Source organism: Neolamprologus brichardi, chromosome 6, assembly GCF_056152115.1.
Source record: "Neolamprologus brichardi isolate AB-2024 chromosome 6, ASM5615211v1, whole genome shotgun sequence".
Lineage (NCBI taxonomy): Eukaryota > Metazoa > Chordata > Actinopteri > Cichliformes > Cichlidae > Neolamprologus > Neolamprologus brichardi.
In genome coordinates, this window is record NC_142109.1 from 34,727,077 (window position 1) to 34,744,814 (window position 17,738).

General features: G+C 43.8%; 1 protein-coding gene across 1 annotated transcript in view; it reads right to left on the reverse strand.

Moving 5' to 3' along the window:
• Positions 1 to 7,172: 7,172 nt before the first annotated feature.
• Positions 7,173 to 17,738, reverse strand: part of LOC102790594 (sodium/potassium/calcium exchanger 3-like) — a 72,582-nt gene continuing 62,016 nt past the window's right edge. The window contains exons 8-17 of the mRNA XM_087842200.1: positions 15,627 to 15,652; positions 15,482 to 15,535; positions 15,276 to 15,406; positions 13,115 to 13,275; positions 11,920 to 12,184; positions 11,668 to 11,834; positions 10,966 to 11,080; positions 10,736 to 10,848; positions 10,470 to 10,535; positions 7,173 to 8,771 (exon numbers count right to left, since the gene is read on the reverse strand). Coding sequence (XP_087698326.1) covers positions 8,619 to 8,771; positions 10,470 to 10,535; positions 10,736 to 10,848; positions 10,966 to 11,080; positions 11,668 to 11,834; positions 11,920 to 12,184; positions 13,115 to 13,275; positions 15,276 to 15,406; positions 15,482 to 15,535; positions 15,627 to 15,652 — 1,251 coding nt within the window. The 3' untranslated portion in view covers positions 7,173 to 8,618. The remainder of the gene's footprint in view (positions 8,772 to 10,469; positions 10,536 to 10,735; positions 10,849 to 10,965; positions 11,081 to 11,667; positions 11,835 to 11,919; positions 12,185 to 13,114; positions 13,276 to 15,275; positions 15,407 to 15,481; positions 15,536 to 15,626; positions 15,653 to 17,738) is intronic.

Below are 17,738 nucleotides of genomic sequence, written 5' to 3' on the forward strand. Positions count from 1 at the left end.
TCCTCTGCATTGCTGCAAAAAGTACAAAGAGTATCAATATTTTTTTTTAAATTTAACCAGATATGTCATTACCGGATAACATCTATGGATCAACTTAAAAGTAACTTCTCTTATCTTATTAGTAATAATAAATTTCCTTGATAGAATCCAAGTGTTTTTCCAGTCTATATCATTGTAAATATTGTTCCAGTAAAATACAGCTGCAGGTTTGGAAACAATATCTCTTTGAATGATTTGTCTAATACATTGATTTGTGGCTTTATCACTCAATAAAGGACAGATGTTACAGATGTATATGCTACCGGGATTTAGTTCTGGAATAATACAGTTTCTACCTTTAGGAGCAGACACCAATAACCTTCTCACTCCATCTGGTATCGCATCAAAAACCACAGCATATTCTCTTGGAGGGACAGGAAAATCATAAACAGACAAAAATTCCTTATAAGAAAATAACTGACCATTATCATTCAGTAATTGACTCACAAGTAAAATATTTCTATCAACCCATTTCTGAATATATAATGATTTGTTCTTAAATTTAATATCCTGATTGTTCCAAATGAGATATTTATGGGGAGAAAAGTTGTGAGAGTATATCATTAACCGAGATGATAAGAGTTGACTATGAAAGTTGACTTTACCTTGAGTTTCCTTTAAACGTTGAGGGATTCATTACGTCACATCTCGCACTGTCTCGTGCATACTTACGTCTTTAAGTTTTTTTTATTTAACAGCCTGCTGAAGTAAAAGTGAGGATTCAAACAGTTGAACAGACACACAAAATGATTTCTTTCATCAAAGTGATGGCCGGTCTGCTTGTTTTCCCTCCCTGCAGCTCTGGTTTGGATCATCTGCTTCTGTCTCCTCTGTCCCTATCGCCACACCAACCCTCTGCATGTGCTGCTCCACTTCTTGTCCAGTATGTCCACTGTCCCTCCTCTGCACATGTCCAAATCATTTCAGCTTTGTCTCTGCTTGTCTCCAAACCCCACAGCTGCTCGTGTCCCTCTGATGTACTTCTAATTCTGTCCATCCTGCTCACTCCCAGTGAAACCTGAACATCTTCAACTAGGCCTCTTGTTTTTTTCATCAGTACCACTGTCTTCAAATCATACACCACAGCAGGTCCCACTCCCCTCTTGTGACCTTTGCTTTCACTCTTACTGCTATCCTTCTGTCTAGAATCACTTATCTTCACCCACTCCACTCTGCCTGCACTCTTCTTCACCTCTGTTGTGCACTGCTTTGGCTGGTCTTTAAACTCCTTGCATCTTCACTGTCTTCCTCTCATTCACACACATGAATTCTGTCTTGTGTAACAGGGTCATAAATCACATTGTTATAATTACACAAAACCGTTCCTTTCATACCTGACTTTTAGGACCTCCAAGCCTGTAGTTATGTTCATTATCAGTTAGAGCCCCTCCTCATTCTTTTCTTCTTCTTCTTTGGTGCAACCCTATAAATACAGTGTACCCCTTTTGCCTCTCCCCTTTTCTACAATTCCCCTGTGGGAGAGGTTGGTATAATTTCTTTCCCAACACTTTAAAACACACATATAATTCATATTTAGCCACCTGGATGTTTCTGATTGCGATTTTAGTTCAATTATTGTCATTATTAAGCCTGTTTTTGTTAGATGTTATAAGTGTGTAGTATGTGTGTATCATAAATGTGTTTTAGCATAAATGCTAGCATGAATATATACTCCTTGCTAGCTTGGAAGTTGTGGTGGGTTGAGCTAACCCTCTTCCCCACTGTTTGTATTTGGTCGTAGGAGCTGGAGTGGGCAAATTATTTACTTGGAGGTCTTTCTTTCTTTTACCTTTTTTATCAGGTATGTCGGATTTCATGTTGATGTTTTTGTTTTATCTTATGTCAAATATGTTACGTGTAAATGCATACTTTATGTTTAATGTAAAAATAAATGCCAGCCCCTTTTCTACAATTGTCACGGTTCTGGGTCAGTTTCGACCCAGTATTTTGAGTTTTGATTGTTAGTTTATTTTTGAATAATTGTTGTGGTTTTGGGCGCTATGAGTATTATTATTATAATGATGATTATTATTAGAATTCTATGTTTCTGTTTATTCATGTTAAGGATTTGTTCTCGGTTGTATCTCACGTTTAGTTTAGTTCAGGTTCCATGTGTCGTTCTGTCTGTCTGTCTCTCAGGTCTGCGTCTTGTGTTCTCGTTTCCTGTTTTATTGTGAAGGTTTGCGTCTCATGTGAGTGTGTTCAGGTTTCCCTCTGTCTCGTCTTGTTGATTATTCCCAGCTGTGTCCACCACCTGTGTGTAATTCCCGTGTTTCTCTGTGTGTATTTAAGTCGTGTCCTCTGTCATTGTAGTTGCTGGTCCGTCTGTATTTCCACCATGTTTCATCTGTGTGTTCCCTGCTGTCACCATCATCTTCCTTCCTTTATGTTCAGGTTTGTGTTCTTGTTCATGCTCTGTAGTTTAGTTGTCCCAGTATAGTTTAGTTTTCCGTTTTGCCGTTTGCCTCTCTACATTTCGTGTTCAATAAATCACCTTCACACCTTCACGACTGCCTGCGTTTGGATCCTCTTTTTCCTTTTCCACACGGCTCTTCTCACTCGCCATGACAACAATTCCCCCGTGGGAGAGGAGCTGGAAAGGGGAAATTATTTACTTGGAGATCTTTCTTTTACCTTTTTTATCAGACACAACGCAGAATCACACCGGTTACACTTGCTTCTACTGACTTTCATTCCTCTTCTCTGCACAGCATACCTCCACCTCTCCAGAGTCTCTTTCACCTGCTCCCTACTCTCTCTACAGACCACATCTGTGAACATCAGAGTCCACAGACACTCCTGCCTGACCTCATCTGTCAGCCTGTCCATCATCACTGCAAACAAGAATGGGCGATCCCTGATGCAGTCCCGCCCCCACCTTCAACCCATCTGTCACTCCACTGCACACCTCACTGCTGTCTTGCTGCCCTCATATACTTCTTTGCCACTGCTGACTTCCTCATGCAGTATCACACTTCCTGTCTCAGCATCCTATCATCTACTTGATGAACACGAAGCCTTGATTCAGTAACTCCCACATCATCCCACTCTCTGAGTCGCACTGGATAATAAAGCTAATCAGATAAATATTAAACACATGCATGTTGGTGACTTTCTCAGGAACTTCTGTTTAATTCCAGGTGGAGTGAACTGCTCTGCAGTACATCTAATCAACCACTAGAGGGTGGCACACTATTTGACCACAGTGATTGTGGGTTAAATTTAGTAAGAAGTGTTGTACTGGGTATTTGAGACAAAGGAACACTGAAAACTTAAAGTCAAGATGCTTTGACTCCAGGTAAACATTTATTGGGTAAATATATAAAGCCAAAGGCTCTGTGCATCTGAGGAGAGACTGCTGATCACAACCATGAGTGTGTGTTTGGTTTTCCCTTTTATGAACTGAAAAACGAAACGCCTGTGGCTCAGGATGTAGAGTGGGTCGGTGGTTTGATTCCCGTCTCCTCCAGTTTATGTGTTGAAATAACTCTGAGGAAGCCGCTGCACTGAATCGCCCCCGACGCTGTGTGAGTGTGTGTCAATGTTTACTCATAGAAAAAACACTTGTGCAATTTGTTAAATGAGGCTTGTAGTAAAAATCATTTTGAGTTCTTAAAAGTGCTGTACAAGTACCAATCCATTTACCATCAAACTCATGTACCTCATGGCCATTTATCATTAAAAACCAGCCCGTCTGAAGCAGCCATCAATGAGTAATACTTGAGAATTTTTCCAAGTAAGTCTTCTGCTTTCTTCAGGGAAGAAAACTGAGTCTGTACCTTCTCAGTCTCTCCTAAAAGCCAGGTACCATCTACAGTCATGCTAAAAATACATCTTTCATATCAGGACATATACATACATGCAAAATGTCACATTACATCATGTCCTTATTTATTTACCAAAAGCTAAACCAAATGCAGAAACAGTGTGTAGAAAACCAAACGGTGGGCTGCCCCGGACTCTGTGGGGAGGTCGGGCGGTGCTGCTGCTGTGGGCCCCGGTCCGGATGGGCCTGGGCCCCTTTGCCTTCGTGGGTTCCAGAGTGTGGGGGTGCCTACTGGGGTCAGCGGGGGAGCTGGCCCCAGAGAGGGGCCTCTTGCCCCTCCCTTCCTTCCTCTTCCTGCTCCACCACAATCACCCACACATGCAGGGCCTTGGGGTGCAGGTGTGCAGGGGAGGCATCTCCCCCCCCCCCCCCCCCCCGTCCCCTTCTGGCTGCCTGTGCCTCAATTTTATTCAACAACTTAGACATTCACATTACTCACACTCTCATAACACATACATATAGGACCTTGGGGGTGGGCATGCCACACAGCATCCAGAAGACCATCAGTGAATACAACCTCACCTCTGGTGCCGTTGCCCACCTCTCAATTTTAAATACACGTAGACATTGAGGGTTCTTGGGAGGGACTATGTGCTTACCTGCTGCACTCTGGCAGGTAGCTCCATGCCCTCCTGGGTTTTAAATGCACCTTAGAAAAAACATGCATCAACACTACATGTTGACATATGAGCGGGCGGAGGGAGGCTTGGAGTCTTCACACACCCCTGTTGTCTGTTGCCCGTTGGGGCGGGGGGGCTGGGAGGAGGAGTTGGCCATCCGATTGGGGTCTGGAATGTGGGGCCTCCCTGCTGCTGCGGAGTTGGGAGTGGTCTGCTTGTCTGGATATTCGTATCTGTGTGTGGCCATTTGTCTGTGTCTATATGTCAGGTCAGGTATCAGACGCCACCTCACTTGGGACATCTCAGGCCCTCCAAGGTATGGAGGCCTATCTCCCCCCACCACTCTGACTGCCAGTGGCTGACGCCCTCAGACATCGGTGCATTGGTGGTTCTTGGTGTCCGGGGCTATGCGCTCAGGTATGCACCGACTCACTCCTGGTGGCTGCTTGTCGGGGCCTGGTGCCTGTGGCTCAGTTGGGCCCCTTCAGGGGGTGGGGTGCCCTCGGCCTCTGGGCCTGGGGCTCGGTCCACTCTGGCACAGCTGGCTGCCAGCGGAGCTCACGGACGCATCACTGCAACCCCCTCTGGCTTCTGCTCTGCGGCTGCTGGGTGACCCCTCATCTGGGGCTGTCCTCAGCTCTTTCCGGCAGAGTGGTACAGCTGCCCCTCCGTTGGTCTTCCTTGGTCTCTTGTGCTCTGAGGGTCTCTGGATGTTGGCTATGGCCCCCCCACACCCTCTAGCAGATCATGACATGAAGGAACCTTTTGAATACAAGTGCGCTCACACTCACAGGTGTACACACGGGTGCCCACACACACAAACGACACCCTTTTTGGCTGCTACCTCAAAGCACACTGTGCGCTGTCGATCTTACGTGCTGCACAATAATGTTTAATATTTAGTATTTATTGTTATATTCACATAGATCATCGCGATTATGTTTATTAAATTGCTCTCTTGTTTTGCTTGTTTTCTCTTCTTTTTTCTCTCTCAACAGGTGATCCAGGTGATTGATATATATATATATATATCTGTATTTTTTGTCCCCCCACCTCTTTTTTGTTTTGTGCCCTTTATCACCGTTCCTCTTCCCCGCTGTTTTTCTTTCCCTCCGTCTCTTTCTTTCTCCCTTTCCCTTCCCCCAGTCATGTCTGTCCCGTATGTAACAACTGAAAATAAAATAAAATAAACAATAAAAACAAAGGTCAATCAAATGGATCAATACGACAAGGCCGGGATGGTCCATTTGGTAAAGTAAATCCGTTGGGCATCTTTCTTGGCCTTTAGACAATAATTCTGATGGCAAAAGAACCAAACGGGACAGGCGGGGGACAGTTTGGCTCTCTTGAGGTCCCGCCACAGCATTTCAGTCGGGTTGATGTCTGGACTTTGACTGGGCCGTTGCAACACTTTGATTCTTTTTCAGCACGTCTGTTGGAGATTTGCTGCTGTGCTTGGGATCGCTGTCCTCTTTCAAGTAACAATCTGGGCTGAGCTTCAGCCGTCGATCAGACTCTAGAATACTTTGGCATACTGAAGACTACACGGTCAACAACAGGTCGTGTAGCAGCAAAACAAACCCCCTCCACCATCACGTTGACCGTTGGGACGAGGTGTAGGTGCTGATATGCTGTGTTTGGAGTTCCCCAGATGTGATGCTTTGCATTACAGCCAAACGTCTGTCAGAAGGACATTGTTACAGAACTGTAGCCGTACTGCCATCTTTTTTTTAGAGAGGTTTTTTTCCTGTAACGCTTCCAAACAGCCGATACTTGTTCAGTCTTTTTCTGATTACTTTCATATTTAACATGCTAACCGAGGCCTGTAGAGCCTGAGATGTAGCACTTGGACTTTTGCTGTTCCTTTGAGCGTTGCACAGCCCGACTTTGGGATGAATTGGTCGCCATGTTCCCTCAAAGCTTGAGGCATTGTGTTAATACACACCTGAATTCTACCCTCTCGTTTCCCGAAGCAGTAAGGCTGTGTGTAGTTTTCCACTGGATTCCTTAGAAAACTTTTTCACAGGTCCTGTTTAAAGATGACTCATAAATGCATCTGAAAACATTATGTGTATGTAAATCAATTTATTGCAAGAAGATCACTGGGAACAAGGTGAGGGTGTCCGTCTGTCCCTGCCCAGAGCTCCTCATCAACAAAAACGAGGATTTACAAACAAGTTAACAGACATGAGCATAAAATGACGAGAATTAGCTGAAACTAAGTGCTGTAGGCCTACATCCTAAATACTGTATATATCTCAAATATAACTGCTCATCAGAAGTTATTCCAACACCTGCGTTTATGATAGCGTATTCCTCCTGATATGTACAGCATAATCAAGACAGTGCCTTTTAGATGTTGCATTAGAATTACACACAAAATAATCAGAACTATGAAAGAGGCATGCAAAACCGAACAGTATATGTCACTATGTAGCCTACCTGAAAATATCCCCCCACACACCCAAAGCGCAGCCTCGCTGAAGGCATGGCGCAGCTCTACAGCGCCATCCTGTGACTGCGGGACGCTTTGAATGGATCCGATTCAAGAACTGAAATAAAAAGTCCACGTTTGCTTTGAACACATGCTGAAACAGAGTGACCGTAATGTTCTAACAGTGGTGCTCAAATACGCAGAGAAGAGCCGCGAGCCTCAAATACAAGAGACGGCACAGTAATTGAAGTTCAAAGTCTGATGTTTCCTTTTTCCTAAAAAGAAATCCTTTACATCTGCATCTCATCCCTAATTTAACACGTGAGGGCGACACATCAGGACATGTGAGAGGTTTGTAAAGGCCGACATTTCCATCCTTTGTCTCCAAATCCAACTAATATAAATGCAACGTTTCCAAACTATACAAAACTTATAAATTATAAAGTTCTATTCTTAAATATAAACAACATCAAGTCAGTTTCCAGTACTTAGATTATATATTAGGTACAGTACATTGTACACAGCTTCCACTGAAATCACTGTACACGATCCAAAAGGCTGAAACTGGAGGTCAGACGTGATCTTCGAATAAATTAATTCATAAATAAATCACGATTACGTCTTCCCAGTCACATCCTCGGCATGCTTTGCATCCGCTCCAGATTGTGGCACGCGCTCACACACACACACACACACACACACAAACACACTGTGCATTCGACTCTTAAGTCCAAATCTACAAGTTCGGCTAATCTAAAAATACTTTTGGCTTTAAGAAATAACGTTACACTCGACTAAAAGCTAACTTTTCAATAAACGAGACGTCTACTGCCTACAGGGAAGTTTAACTTCAGTAGTTACATGTTTACCTGCAGACGCTTTGCAATAGAATATTAAAAGAAATAAATCTCTAATCCATAAAGTGACGGTGCTGGATGTCAGTTCCAGGTAGATCCCTTTCATCGTGTGGGAAAATTTAAAGCCCACATCTACTCGGGTACGACGAACAAAAACAAAACAGCCAAGAGCAGACTTTATGTGATAAATATCTCTGTGACAGTGCAAAGCTAGAGCTGTGGCTGGTACGGCATGCTGCGTGGGCTGGTAGGAGACGTGTTGAAGCATTTTGAGCCTAAAGGAAAACACAGAATATTTCGGCTTTGCGAGACCGATCCAGTTGTGCATAAGAGGATTCCACACAAAAGCTGATAGAAGTACTTCTAATATATACACAGGAAGCCAGTTTTTGCTTAAAAATTACTTAATCGTGTGCTTTATATCCAAACTTGTAGAAAGAGTAACAAACAATCCAGCTAAAAATCGCTGACTTCTCTCTTTTCTCGCCTCAGTCAGTCAGTTACAGTAGCAGCTTGTTCACCAACAGTAGCCTAATTGTCGGCGTTAATACAGTTAAGTTCACTCCAGCCAACGTTTTGGTTCATTATACATGATCGGCAGCAATCCCGCCGCTGGCACTTTCTCTTCCTCCAGAAAATAACCCCAAAACATCCGACGTCCTTCTCTCCGCCGCTCGTGTGTATTGCACCAAATATAAATCATACAGAACTCTATTTTTCTATTAAGTAATAGGTAGGACTTTGTTTGGAGGCGCCATGAAACTGGAAGCCAGGTGAGGTTCCCCCATCAGCCAGAGGAAGAATTAGTAGAAGAAGAAGAAGAGGAGGAGAAGGCGGGAGGGTCAGTGGATGTCTCGGCACATGGGGAGGTTGACGAAAGTGAAAACGTTGAACTCGATGAGGACGGAGAAGGACAGAAAGATGGCGTACAAGATGAGGCAGGCCAAGCCCAGTCGCCAGTCCAGAGTCCACTTGTTCAAATGGACGCCGAGGACCTGAACGAAGAAGACACCATTAGAGACGCACCGCACAAAGATAAGAAGAGTGGATGCAACTGACTTAAAAGAGCCTTTTTATTGGTTTGTCCGGACCTCCCAGGAACAGTCGGTCCAGCTCAAGTGCAGCTCTTTACTTCAGGTCGTGTTTCAGTTTTAGGTTTTTGCACTTCTCTGCATACTTATATACATCTGACAGCCTTCATTCGTCCTTCATTTCTGACCATCTGCTTGCTTTTGAAAAGCATCCCAACAACATGATGCCACCACCTCTGTGCTTCACTGCAGAGAAGGTGATGAGCAGTGCTTCATAAAACTCCCATCAGGCTCTCATGTGTTTTTAAGTTTTCTCATCTTTTTGGCTTACAAGATATTTGGTGTGAATAAAATATAGGTTTATGACATTTGCAAATTATGGCATTCTTTGGAACTGGCTCCAGTTTTATGAAATTCCCGCGTTTGTCGATACACTAGGTGTTTTATGTGGCTGCAATTGAACTTGCTCTTCCTCTTGTCTAAATATACTCATTTCAAACCTGTGGTTGACATAGGAGTGTGTGATTACCGTAACTGTCGGGCTATAAGCCGCTACTTTTTGCACAAGCTTTGAACCCTGCGGCTTTTCTAAGGATTGTCCATGATTTTTGTGATATCGTAAGACGATTTGTTTTGTTTGTTCCGCTGTTGTACGGCACTACGTTGCCTGGCGGAAGGATCGGGGTTCAAGAGTGGTATGTTGGTCACATGTCCATCCGCCAGGCAACATAGTGCCGTACAAGTAGCGCGAAAAACAAACTTCAAAGTAGCGCTACGCGTTCAGCGGGAGGTGTGGATGATGAGCGGCGATAAACTTGCGAAAAGCAAGTTATGCCCAACTCCACCAGTGGAATCTGACAGCGTGGAAAAGTGTGAAAACATCCACGATCACCAACGGATTTTGAAGGGCTGGACCCCTTCTGAGGGTGTTCGACTCTGACACTGACAACGAGGATTTGTTTGGTTTTGAAAGTGACAACGAAGCAGAGAAGCGGAGAGTGGATGACGAAGCCATCCTGGGCCTGTTCGTTTCCGACACTGGAGAAGAGGACTTTGGTGGTTTTAGTGCAGGAAGAAGAGAAAGATGGTGGCGAATGACTGACTTTTCTTCTTGTTAAAGTCGTGTCACTGCATCTGAGCCTAAAAGGTAGTCCGAAACTATTTTTCTGGTGTGCTGTAGGTTATTGTTATGTACTACATTTGTTACTCATTTATGAAGCACAGTACATGTTTGGTACTTGTAATTACCGCTACTTGTACATACACCTAAAAAGTTATGCAAATATGTCCCCATAACTTGTTTTTCAAAATATTAATAAAAGGGGTGTGTCTCCAAACAGCCATCTCTTTCCTGACAATTCCCTTTGTGCATATTCTCTTACATATGATAAGTCAACATTGAAACACCTGCGGCTTTTAGTCAGGTGCGGCTAATGTATGTACAAAACAGGATTTTCCCCTGATTTTAGCTTGTGCGGCTAATATTCAGGTGCGCTTTGTAGTCCGGGAAATACGGTAACTTGTTTAAACCTCATTTCACACGTTTGAAGTCTTTACCCCGGGGCTGGGAAACATAAGTTAAAGCTGTCAGGGACGCCTTCATATCATTGCTCCGCAAGTCTGTGCATTCAAAAGTGTTAGCTGCAGAAATCTGTGACTTACTGTGAAGAATACTGAGGCTAGTAGGAGAGCCACGGAGTATATGAGTCCTCTGCTGTTAAGTTCGATCTGAAGAACAGAGAAAGAGGCACATTTTCACATCATTTTCACCAATGATCCAACACGACCTTAAAATGCAGTTTTTTTGTTTTATTTTAAAGTGTAATGAGACAAATAACACCGTCTCAGTTCACGGTGATGCAGACAAACAAAGTCTCATTGTTTATGAACTCATTTCTGCTCCTCCAGCGGAGCAGGGGAACACTCACGGTGGAGCCCGTCTTGATGCAGAGCGTTTGCAGCGCCCAGGGCAGACCCAGACCCACCAGGATGTCAAACACATTACTGCCTATGGAGTTGGAGATGGCCATGTCTCCCAGACCTGAGGTGAAGAGATAAACACTGTCAAAGTCTGTGTTCAGTCGGGAGACAACGCGATTACGACTTCTGCTTTGCTTCCCGACTCCATTTGATCTTTCTGCATCTTATGTGAACGTACCTTGCCGCGCCACTATGACGCTAGCCATGCAGTCTGGGACGCTGGTGCCCGCTGCGAGGAAGGTGATGCCCATGATGACGTCGGGGATGCCGAGAGTAAAGCCAATCACGGTCACCTGAGAACAGACAGACATCGTCTGAAGAGACAGACTCTCTGGGAATTCCTCCTCACGCAGAAGCAGGAAACAGCATTTCAATTCTGAGAGTTTCCCTCTGTTTCTGCACTTAATCAAAGGATGTGTGTGTTTTACATAATGACAGCTGTGTGTCAGTGTTAGAAACGAGTCACTATTTATAGAGACATCTTTGTATCAAATCTACGAGGTTCTGTCTGGACTGTGAATGTAAATATTTAATGTTAACTTTTATGTATATAAATAAAAACACATTTGAGATGTTTATCACAAACAGACTGAATGTAATTAGCGACTTGACCCCATTCAGTTACAAACCGTGGACAGATTGTCTCCATCTCCAAGGCGATGAGACTGAAAATGAACTGCAGATGGCTGAAACAATTTTGGCCGCGTTGCCGTCTCCCAACCAGAGTTTTCTCTAGTGCGACTGCAGCGTTACATAAGTCAAACGGATGAAATCATTTAGACGTTTCTAAAAACACAGTTTTAATAGTCTTGAAAGAAACTGTCTCCGTGTTTAGAGGGAAAGGATCAGGAGGTGATTGAGCGAGCCTGACTGGACTCACCATCCACACCATGATGTACGAGAGGCCGGCGATCCAGATGGTGGCCGTGAAGAAGGAGACCATGAACCACCTCTCCCAGCGGCGTTTGCCACAGTTGGGCACCGTGAAGAACAGAAGCAGGGACAACGGCCACATGACCAGCCACTTGAGCTTGTTACACACACCCGCTGGAATGAATAAGATGTAGTCAGGGTTTAACGATACACGATGCTAAAAATGAACATTTGCCGAGAGCCGGATCGCGTCACGTACCTGGAACTTTAAAGGGCACCAGGGGGCCCTCTTTGTCATCCTCTTCCTCTCCTTCCTCGTCATTCTCATTGTTCTCGTTGTCCTCATTTTCATTCTCCGTCTCATTCTCCAGCCGCTGAAGTCTGCACCTCCCGTTCACACCCTGCTCGACTCCGCCCATCCCATTCTCTAGGCCCCGCCTCCCTTGAGCCCTGGCTGCAGACTCAGAGTCACCATTCGTGATGCGATTGACTCGAGTCTCCGTCGTGTTGATCAGTCTTTGTCTCTGGAACATTAAAAAAAAACATTTGGACACTTTGCATTGCTCTCGTGAATTATTTTGTCATTATGCATCTTCTTCTTGTCCTTAGCGGGCGACCAGCGGCGGTGGTCTGCCGCGCAACCAGTACGCTGCTGTAGGTGCCGCAGGTTCTCTTGCTTGACCAACAATTATCTTCCACGCTTTTCGATCTAAGGCGATGGTTCTTGCCTGCTCGAGGTCAAGTCGAAGGGCCTTCAAATCATCCTGGATTTGTTTCATCCATGTCTTCTTTGGTGCATTTCGATGCACCCTCCAATCGGTGGGGCGGGTCAACCAGAGTAGGCCATGGGGGTAGCGGCTCGGGTCCATTCGACAAATGTGGCCAAACCAACGGAGTCGGTGGCGCTGGATTAGGTCGCCGATCGTTGGTTGGCTGCCGCAGCTGGTGAGGATGGTGTCATTCGAATGACGGTCGCGAAGGGAAACGCCGAGAACGCATCTAAGGCAACGCATTTGGAAAACCTCGAGCTTGCTCAGGTCGTGTTTGAGCATTGTCCACGTCTCTGCGCCGTAAAGTAGAATGGGCAGGATCAGGGTTCGGTAAAGGCGGATCTTTGTTGCCAATGAGATGTTGTCATTATGCATAAAATACAAAACAGGATATTTTCTCTGAGGTAGAAATAAATATTCTCTCCAACTGTGGTTGTTTCCTTTGGATTTAAGCTGAAACTTCAGTCTGCAGCAGACAGGTGTCTGAGATATCCAAAAGACAATTAGCATTCATTCCACGTCTTATTTCATCTTCTGCTAAACCCAGACCCAATTATTTGGTTTGTATTTATGCTAAGACTCTAGATTTTTCAGGCTAACTCTAGTTGACAAATTTATATTTCTCCTAAGTATGTGAGGAGCATCTGAAACCACACATCCAAGAATAGTTCAGTGTGTAAGTACCTCATTGATCAGCATCCGAGAGGCCATGGTGAGCCGGGTTCTCGGGGAGAAATGACTGGTGATCATGATCCTCATGCCGGCCTCAGAGAAAGACAGCTGGTGGGGGTAGGCAGACAGCAACTCGTCCACCATCAGCACAGACGGCGTGCAGTGGAAGTTCGCTGAAAAATAAAAAACAGATAAATACGTTTGAGCCGATAGTTCTAAAACATTAAATATAAAACCTCACTGGACTGGAAAATCTTAGCTGTTGTTTGTAAAACACACAGTATGGAGGCGCAGTGAAGTACAAGCCTGGAGTCATATCTGCACAGACAGCAAGTTGCATCATTGCCTCAACCCAACCAAAATTAATTAATTAATTAATTAAATATCTGCATCCATTGATTTTTTCTGGCTTATCCAAGTCCAGGTCAACCATCCAAGCAGAAATGCCCAGACATCCCTCTCTGCAGCCCCCTTTTCCAAGTCTTCTATAGCAGCGGTCCCCAACTTCCGGGCCTCGGACCGGTACCGGTCCGTGAGTCGTTTGGTACCGGGCCGCGAGAGTTGAGGCTCAGGTGTGAAATGTATAGTTTTCAGGGTTTTTATCGGTTTTCAGCGTTATTTTGTTATCGTTTTTATCGTTTACTCGGTTTTCCTGGGTCTTTTCACGTGTGTTATGAATAAATCTTCTTTTTTTCGGTACAGGTACTAGTTTTATTTTGTTGTATTTATCTGCGACACCTTAAAGGCCGGTCCGTGAAAATATTGTCGGGCATAAACCGGTCCGTGGCGGAAAAAAGGTTGGAGACCGCTGCTCTAGGGGACACTGAGACATTCCTAAACTGAGAGAGATAATCTCTCCATGGTCTCCTGGGTCTCCATCAATGCTTCCTCATGGTTTATAATGACTGGCCCAGGGGGCATAGTTAAATAAAGCCAACAGAAGTACATCATTGGCAAAAAGTAGAGATGACATTCTGAGACCACCAAACCCATAAAAGTCTTAAAAGTTATGAAGAGAATCTTGGACAAAGGGCAGGAACAAGCCTGACTTATTGCTGCTAATGCAGATTAAGCTCTCTTGTACAGGGGCTGAATGTTGGGAAGGATGGTGGTCAAATTCCTTTTCCAAGTCCATAAAGCACACGTAGGCTGGTTGGTGAAACTCCCACACACCCTCAAATATCTCCAAGAGAATAAAGAGCTGGTCGACTCCATCACCAGGATGAAAACAGCATTGTTTGTTCTGAATGCAGGATTCGACTCCCCTCACCAGTTCCCTGGCATTAGCCAATGACGGTCTATGCCAGGTCTATGTCTACAGCTGAGGAGTGTGATCCCTCTACTGTTGCAACACCACCTCTGATTCCCCTTCTTGAACAGAGGGAACACCACCAGTTTGTCAAGGGCACTGTCCCTGACGTCATTGCAAAGCTGCAGAGATACGTCCACGAGAACGGCATCAAAATCCTTAAGGAGCCTCGAGGTAAACGCAAAACCAAAGATCAGATCAGGTCCAACCTAACCTGGAAAAACTGCAGGTTCTGCACATGAATATGATGCCAATATAAAATCATGCTCATTTGGGTGGGAAAAGGGGGGAAATTACTGCCCAGTAACAAGTGAGGAGGGCGACTGTTTCTCACTGGGGCAGCATTTAGAGTATCAGGTGCAAAACGAGCTGACAGAGCAGGCTGTGCCGGCAGCTTGCAGTCCTCTCTTCTGTTGTTCTCAAGCTGTAACTTATTTTTGAGGGCAGAGAGAAAGCTGCAGACAGCAAACAAAACGGCTGACTCTTTGACATTCCTAGCATCCAAAGCAACTCTCAAGCTCTTAAAGAGACACCGGGAAGGCTACTGGGTTACTTATTTGGTTTGAGAAGGTAAATGAATTCAGTTTACCAGTTTATTCAAACTTTACACTGGCTTGTTTCCTGGATGGAAAGAAGCTCGGTGTTCAAACAGAGGGTCATAATCACCGAATACAAAATCTTAAAGTCTGCACAAGTAGTCCTTTGGTACTGTCCTCACCCTTTGCCTACTTTTCACAGAGCAGAATCGAAATAGAAGGAAAGTGCTCCTGCGGCTTTTATATTTATGCAAATTTCAGTGTGCAGAGATGAACAACTGCAGCCCACCGAGACACTTTAGAGGACAAGCAGAGGCGGCTCTGATACCTTTTTTAAGCAGGACTGCAGTGGCGTCACACGTGACATCCTCCAGATCAGTGCTTCCTGTGAGCCCATTGGCCAGATTCACCGAGCCCTTCTTTCGACGGTCGAAGTAGCGATGGGCCCGGCCGTTGAACCTGGCAGTAACAAACGACGACAGACTCAGTAAATCACTGCGACCAGCTGTTTAACTCTCTGAAGCTGACACTCACTTCATGATGAGGATGTAGACCGCATACATCAGGATCAGGACGAGAGATTCCCACCTGTACGCAAACACAGTTTCACAGTCACTCTTTTCATTTCAAAAGCTCAGTCATATATATTTAGAGTTTTATGGTAAAGGTCAATACGCACCAGCACACCTCCTCATCGTAGATGAACTAAAGATGCAAAGACAAAGAGGACACAAGGGGGTCATTAGGTGGAGGAAGTACGTGGGAGTTTAATTAAATCCTGCAGTTCAACATCTCTGCCGCTAGGGGGCAGACCCAGCTAAGAGCTCAAATCCACAAAAATTAAAGATTGTTACAGTGTTACAGCCAAAATAGTAAACAATGCCAAAAGAAACAAAATGGAATATGACATTGACAAATACAAATATAATACATTTAAAAGATATGTAAAAAGTTGAAATATCATACACAACAGGGCTAAAATTTATGAAGGATAGAAAACACTGAAAAAAAGTTCTTTGCAGTGGCTGTACTCTGGTTTATTAACAGCAAACATTTAATATGTACAACCCTTAGACTGATTTTATGAAGTTTTATAAAGATGTCCTGTAAATATAAAATTATAACTATTTAAAAGTATAATAATAAGTTATTGGATCATTAATGTAGGAACCATAATTGAATGTATTGAATTTTTTGATGATCACTGGGTTTTTATTTGTTTGGTTGCTATGGTGATGTGTAATGGGAGTCACGTGGGTGCTAGCGGTGACATTAAGAGGGCGTTGTCAGTCTGTCATTCACTGGTTTTGATTTTGACAGAGAGGAGGGCTGGGTAGCCGTAGTTTTTGTTGACCGCTGCACAACATGTTTCGTCTTGTTACATTAGAGCCTGTGACGTTGTAAGAGTCCAAATCGCGAGATGACATTACTCTGTAAACACTTTAATAAACAAGCAAACAATTCCACCTCTCGCATTATTGCGTAAAGTTGACAGCGCGTCAGGCAAATAGGCGGGCTCCATCCCCGGCCTCTAGCGACTGTGGAAGTCGCTACAATTAATATGAGGATGTGGAGCAGGGCGTTAATATTCTACAGCTTCAGCTACTCAGTTACAGTTTTATGTAACTGATGTTAGTTACATATCAGTTGTTCTGCATCGATAACTAAAAAATATGAAAAATGTTTTGTTTTCATGCTTTTTATGCAAGGTTCTGCATCTGTGCAGAACAGCTCAGTTCAGTTATTTGTAAATGAATATGCAAACCTGCATTTAAGGGACATGATGTGTGACATCACAGTCTCTCTGGTTTCTGTTTATTGGCCAATCACTGAGCAGGCTTTGGTTGCATGCAGGTAAAGAGTCCTTCGGGAGAGTCACAGTTGTTGGAAACCATCGGCTTATCCAACGTATAATTTAATATCAATAGCTTTTTAATAACTAATCTGTAGTCACGGATATCATCCAGTAAGACTCTTTCACAGCGTCGACACACAAAGCTGTTTGTAAAGTGTGCATAATGATTGTTTCATGCAAAGATCTTCAATTCATCTTTTTTTTCTTTACTGGAAAAACCATCGGCTAATCCAATGTATAATTTAATACTGGAATTACTGGAATTTCTTTGTTAAGAACAGATATGTGTTCAAACAGAACACATGCTAACATGTTTAAACTAAATACTACGATCTATTATTGGTCTTCTTCTTACTATTAATTGTTTTTTTTTTTTTGTCATTATTTACAGATTTTTTGTTTGTTTGTTTTTTTGATGAGATCATTTAAATCCTACAAAAATCCCAAAGGAGCCTCTACAGGCTGTAAGCTTGATTTCATTAGCAATAATGCCCTCCTCCCTCTGCTTAGATTAATAAAGGTTTATTTGCATCAGTTATGGTCTCTTAAGACATCACGTGGCCTAAATGCATTTCAGATGTATGGTCTCTGAAGCCACATCAGTCCTGGAGAAACTGCCTCCAACAGCACCGTCTATGCTACTCAAAGATGCCAAAGTAAAACTGTATAACAACATTCATTCGGTAACATAGGTAATTGTAATAGTAATCACAGATTAGCTTGAAAAATTCAACGTCTGCTGTGAGTTTCTCGCCCTGGTCTGAGAGCTCAGCGGTGTTTAAACATCTTTTTTGTGTTGGCGCTCCTTGTTGGACAGAAACGCTCATGTCGCACCTTTTCTTTCTTTTTCTTTGATCCACATTCTGCGTCTCAGGTGAAACAACATTCGCCTCCTCGGTTACAGCAGACCAAGCCTTGTTTTTTGTTTTAAGAAGA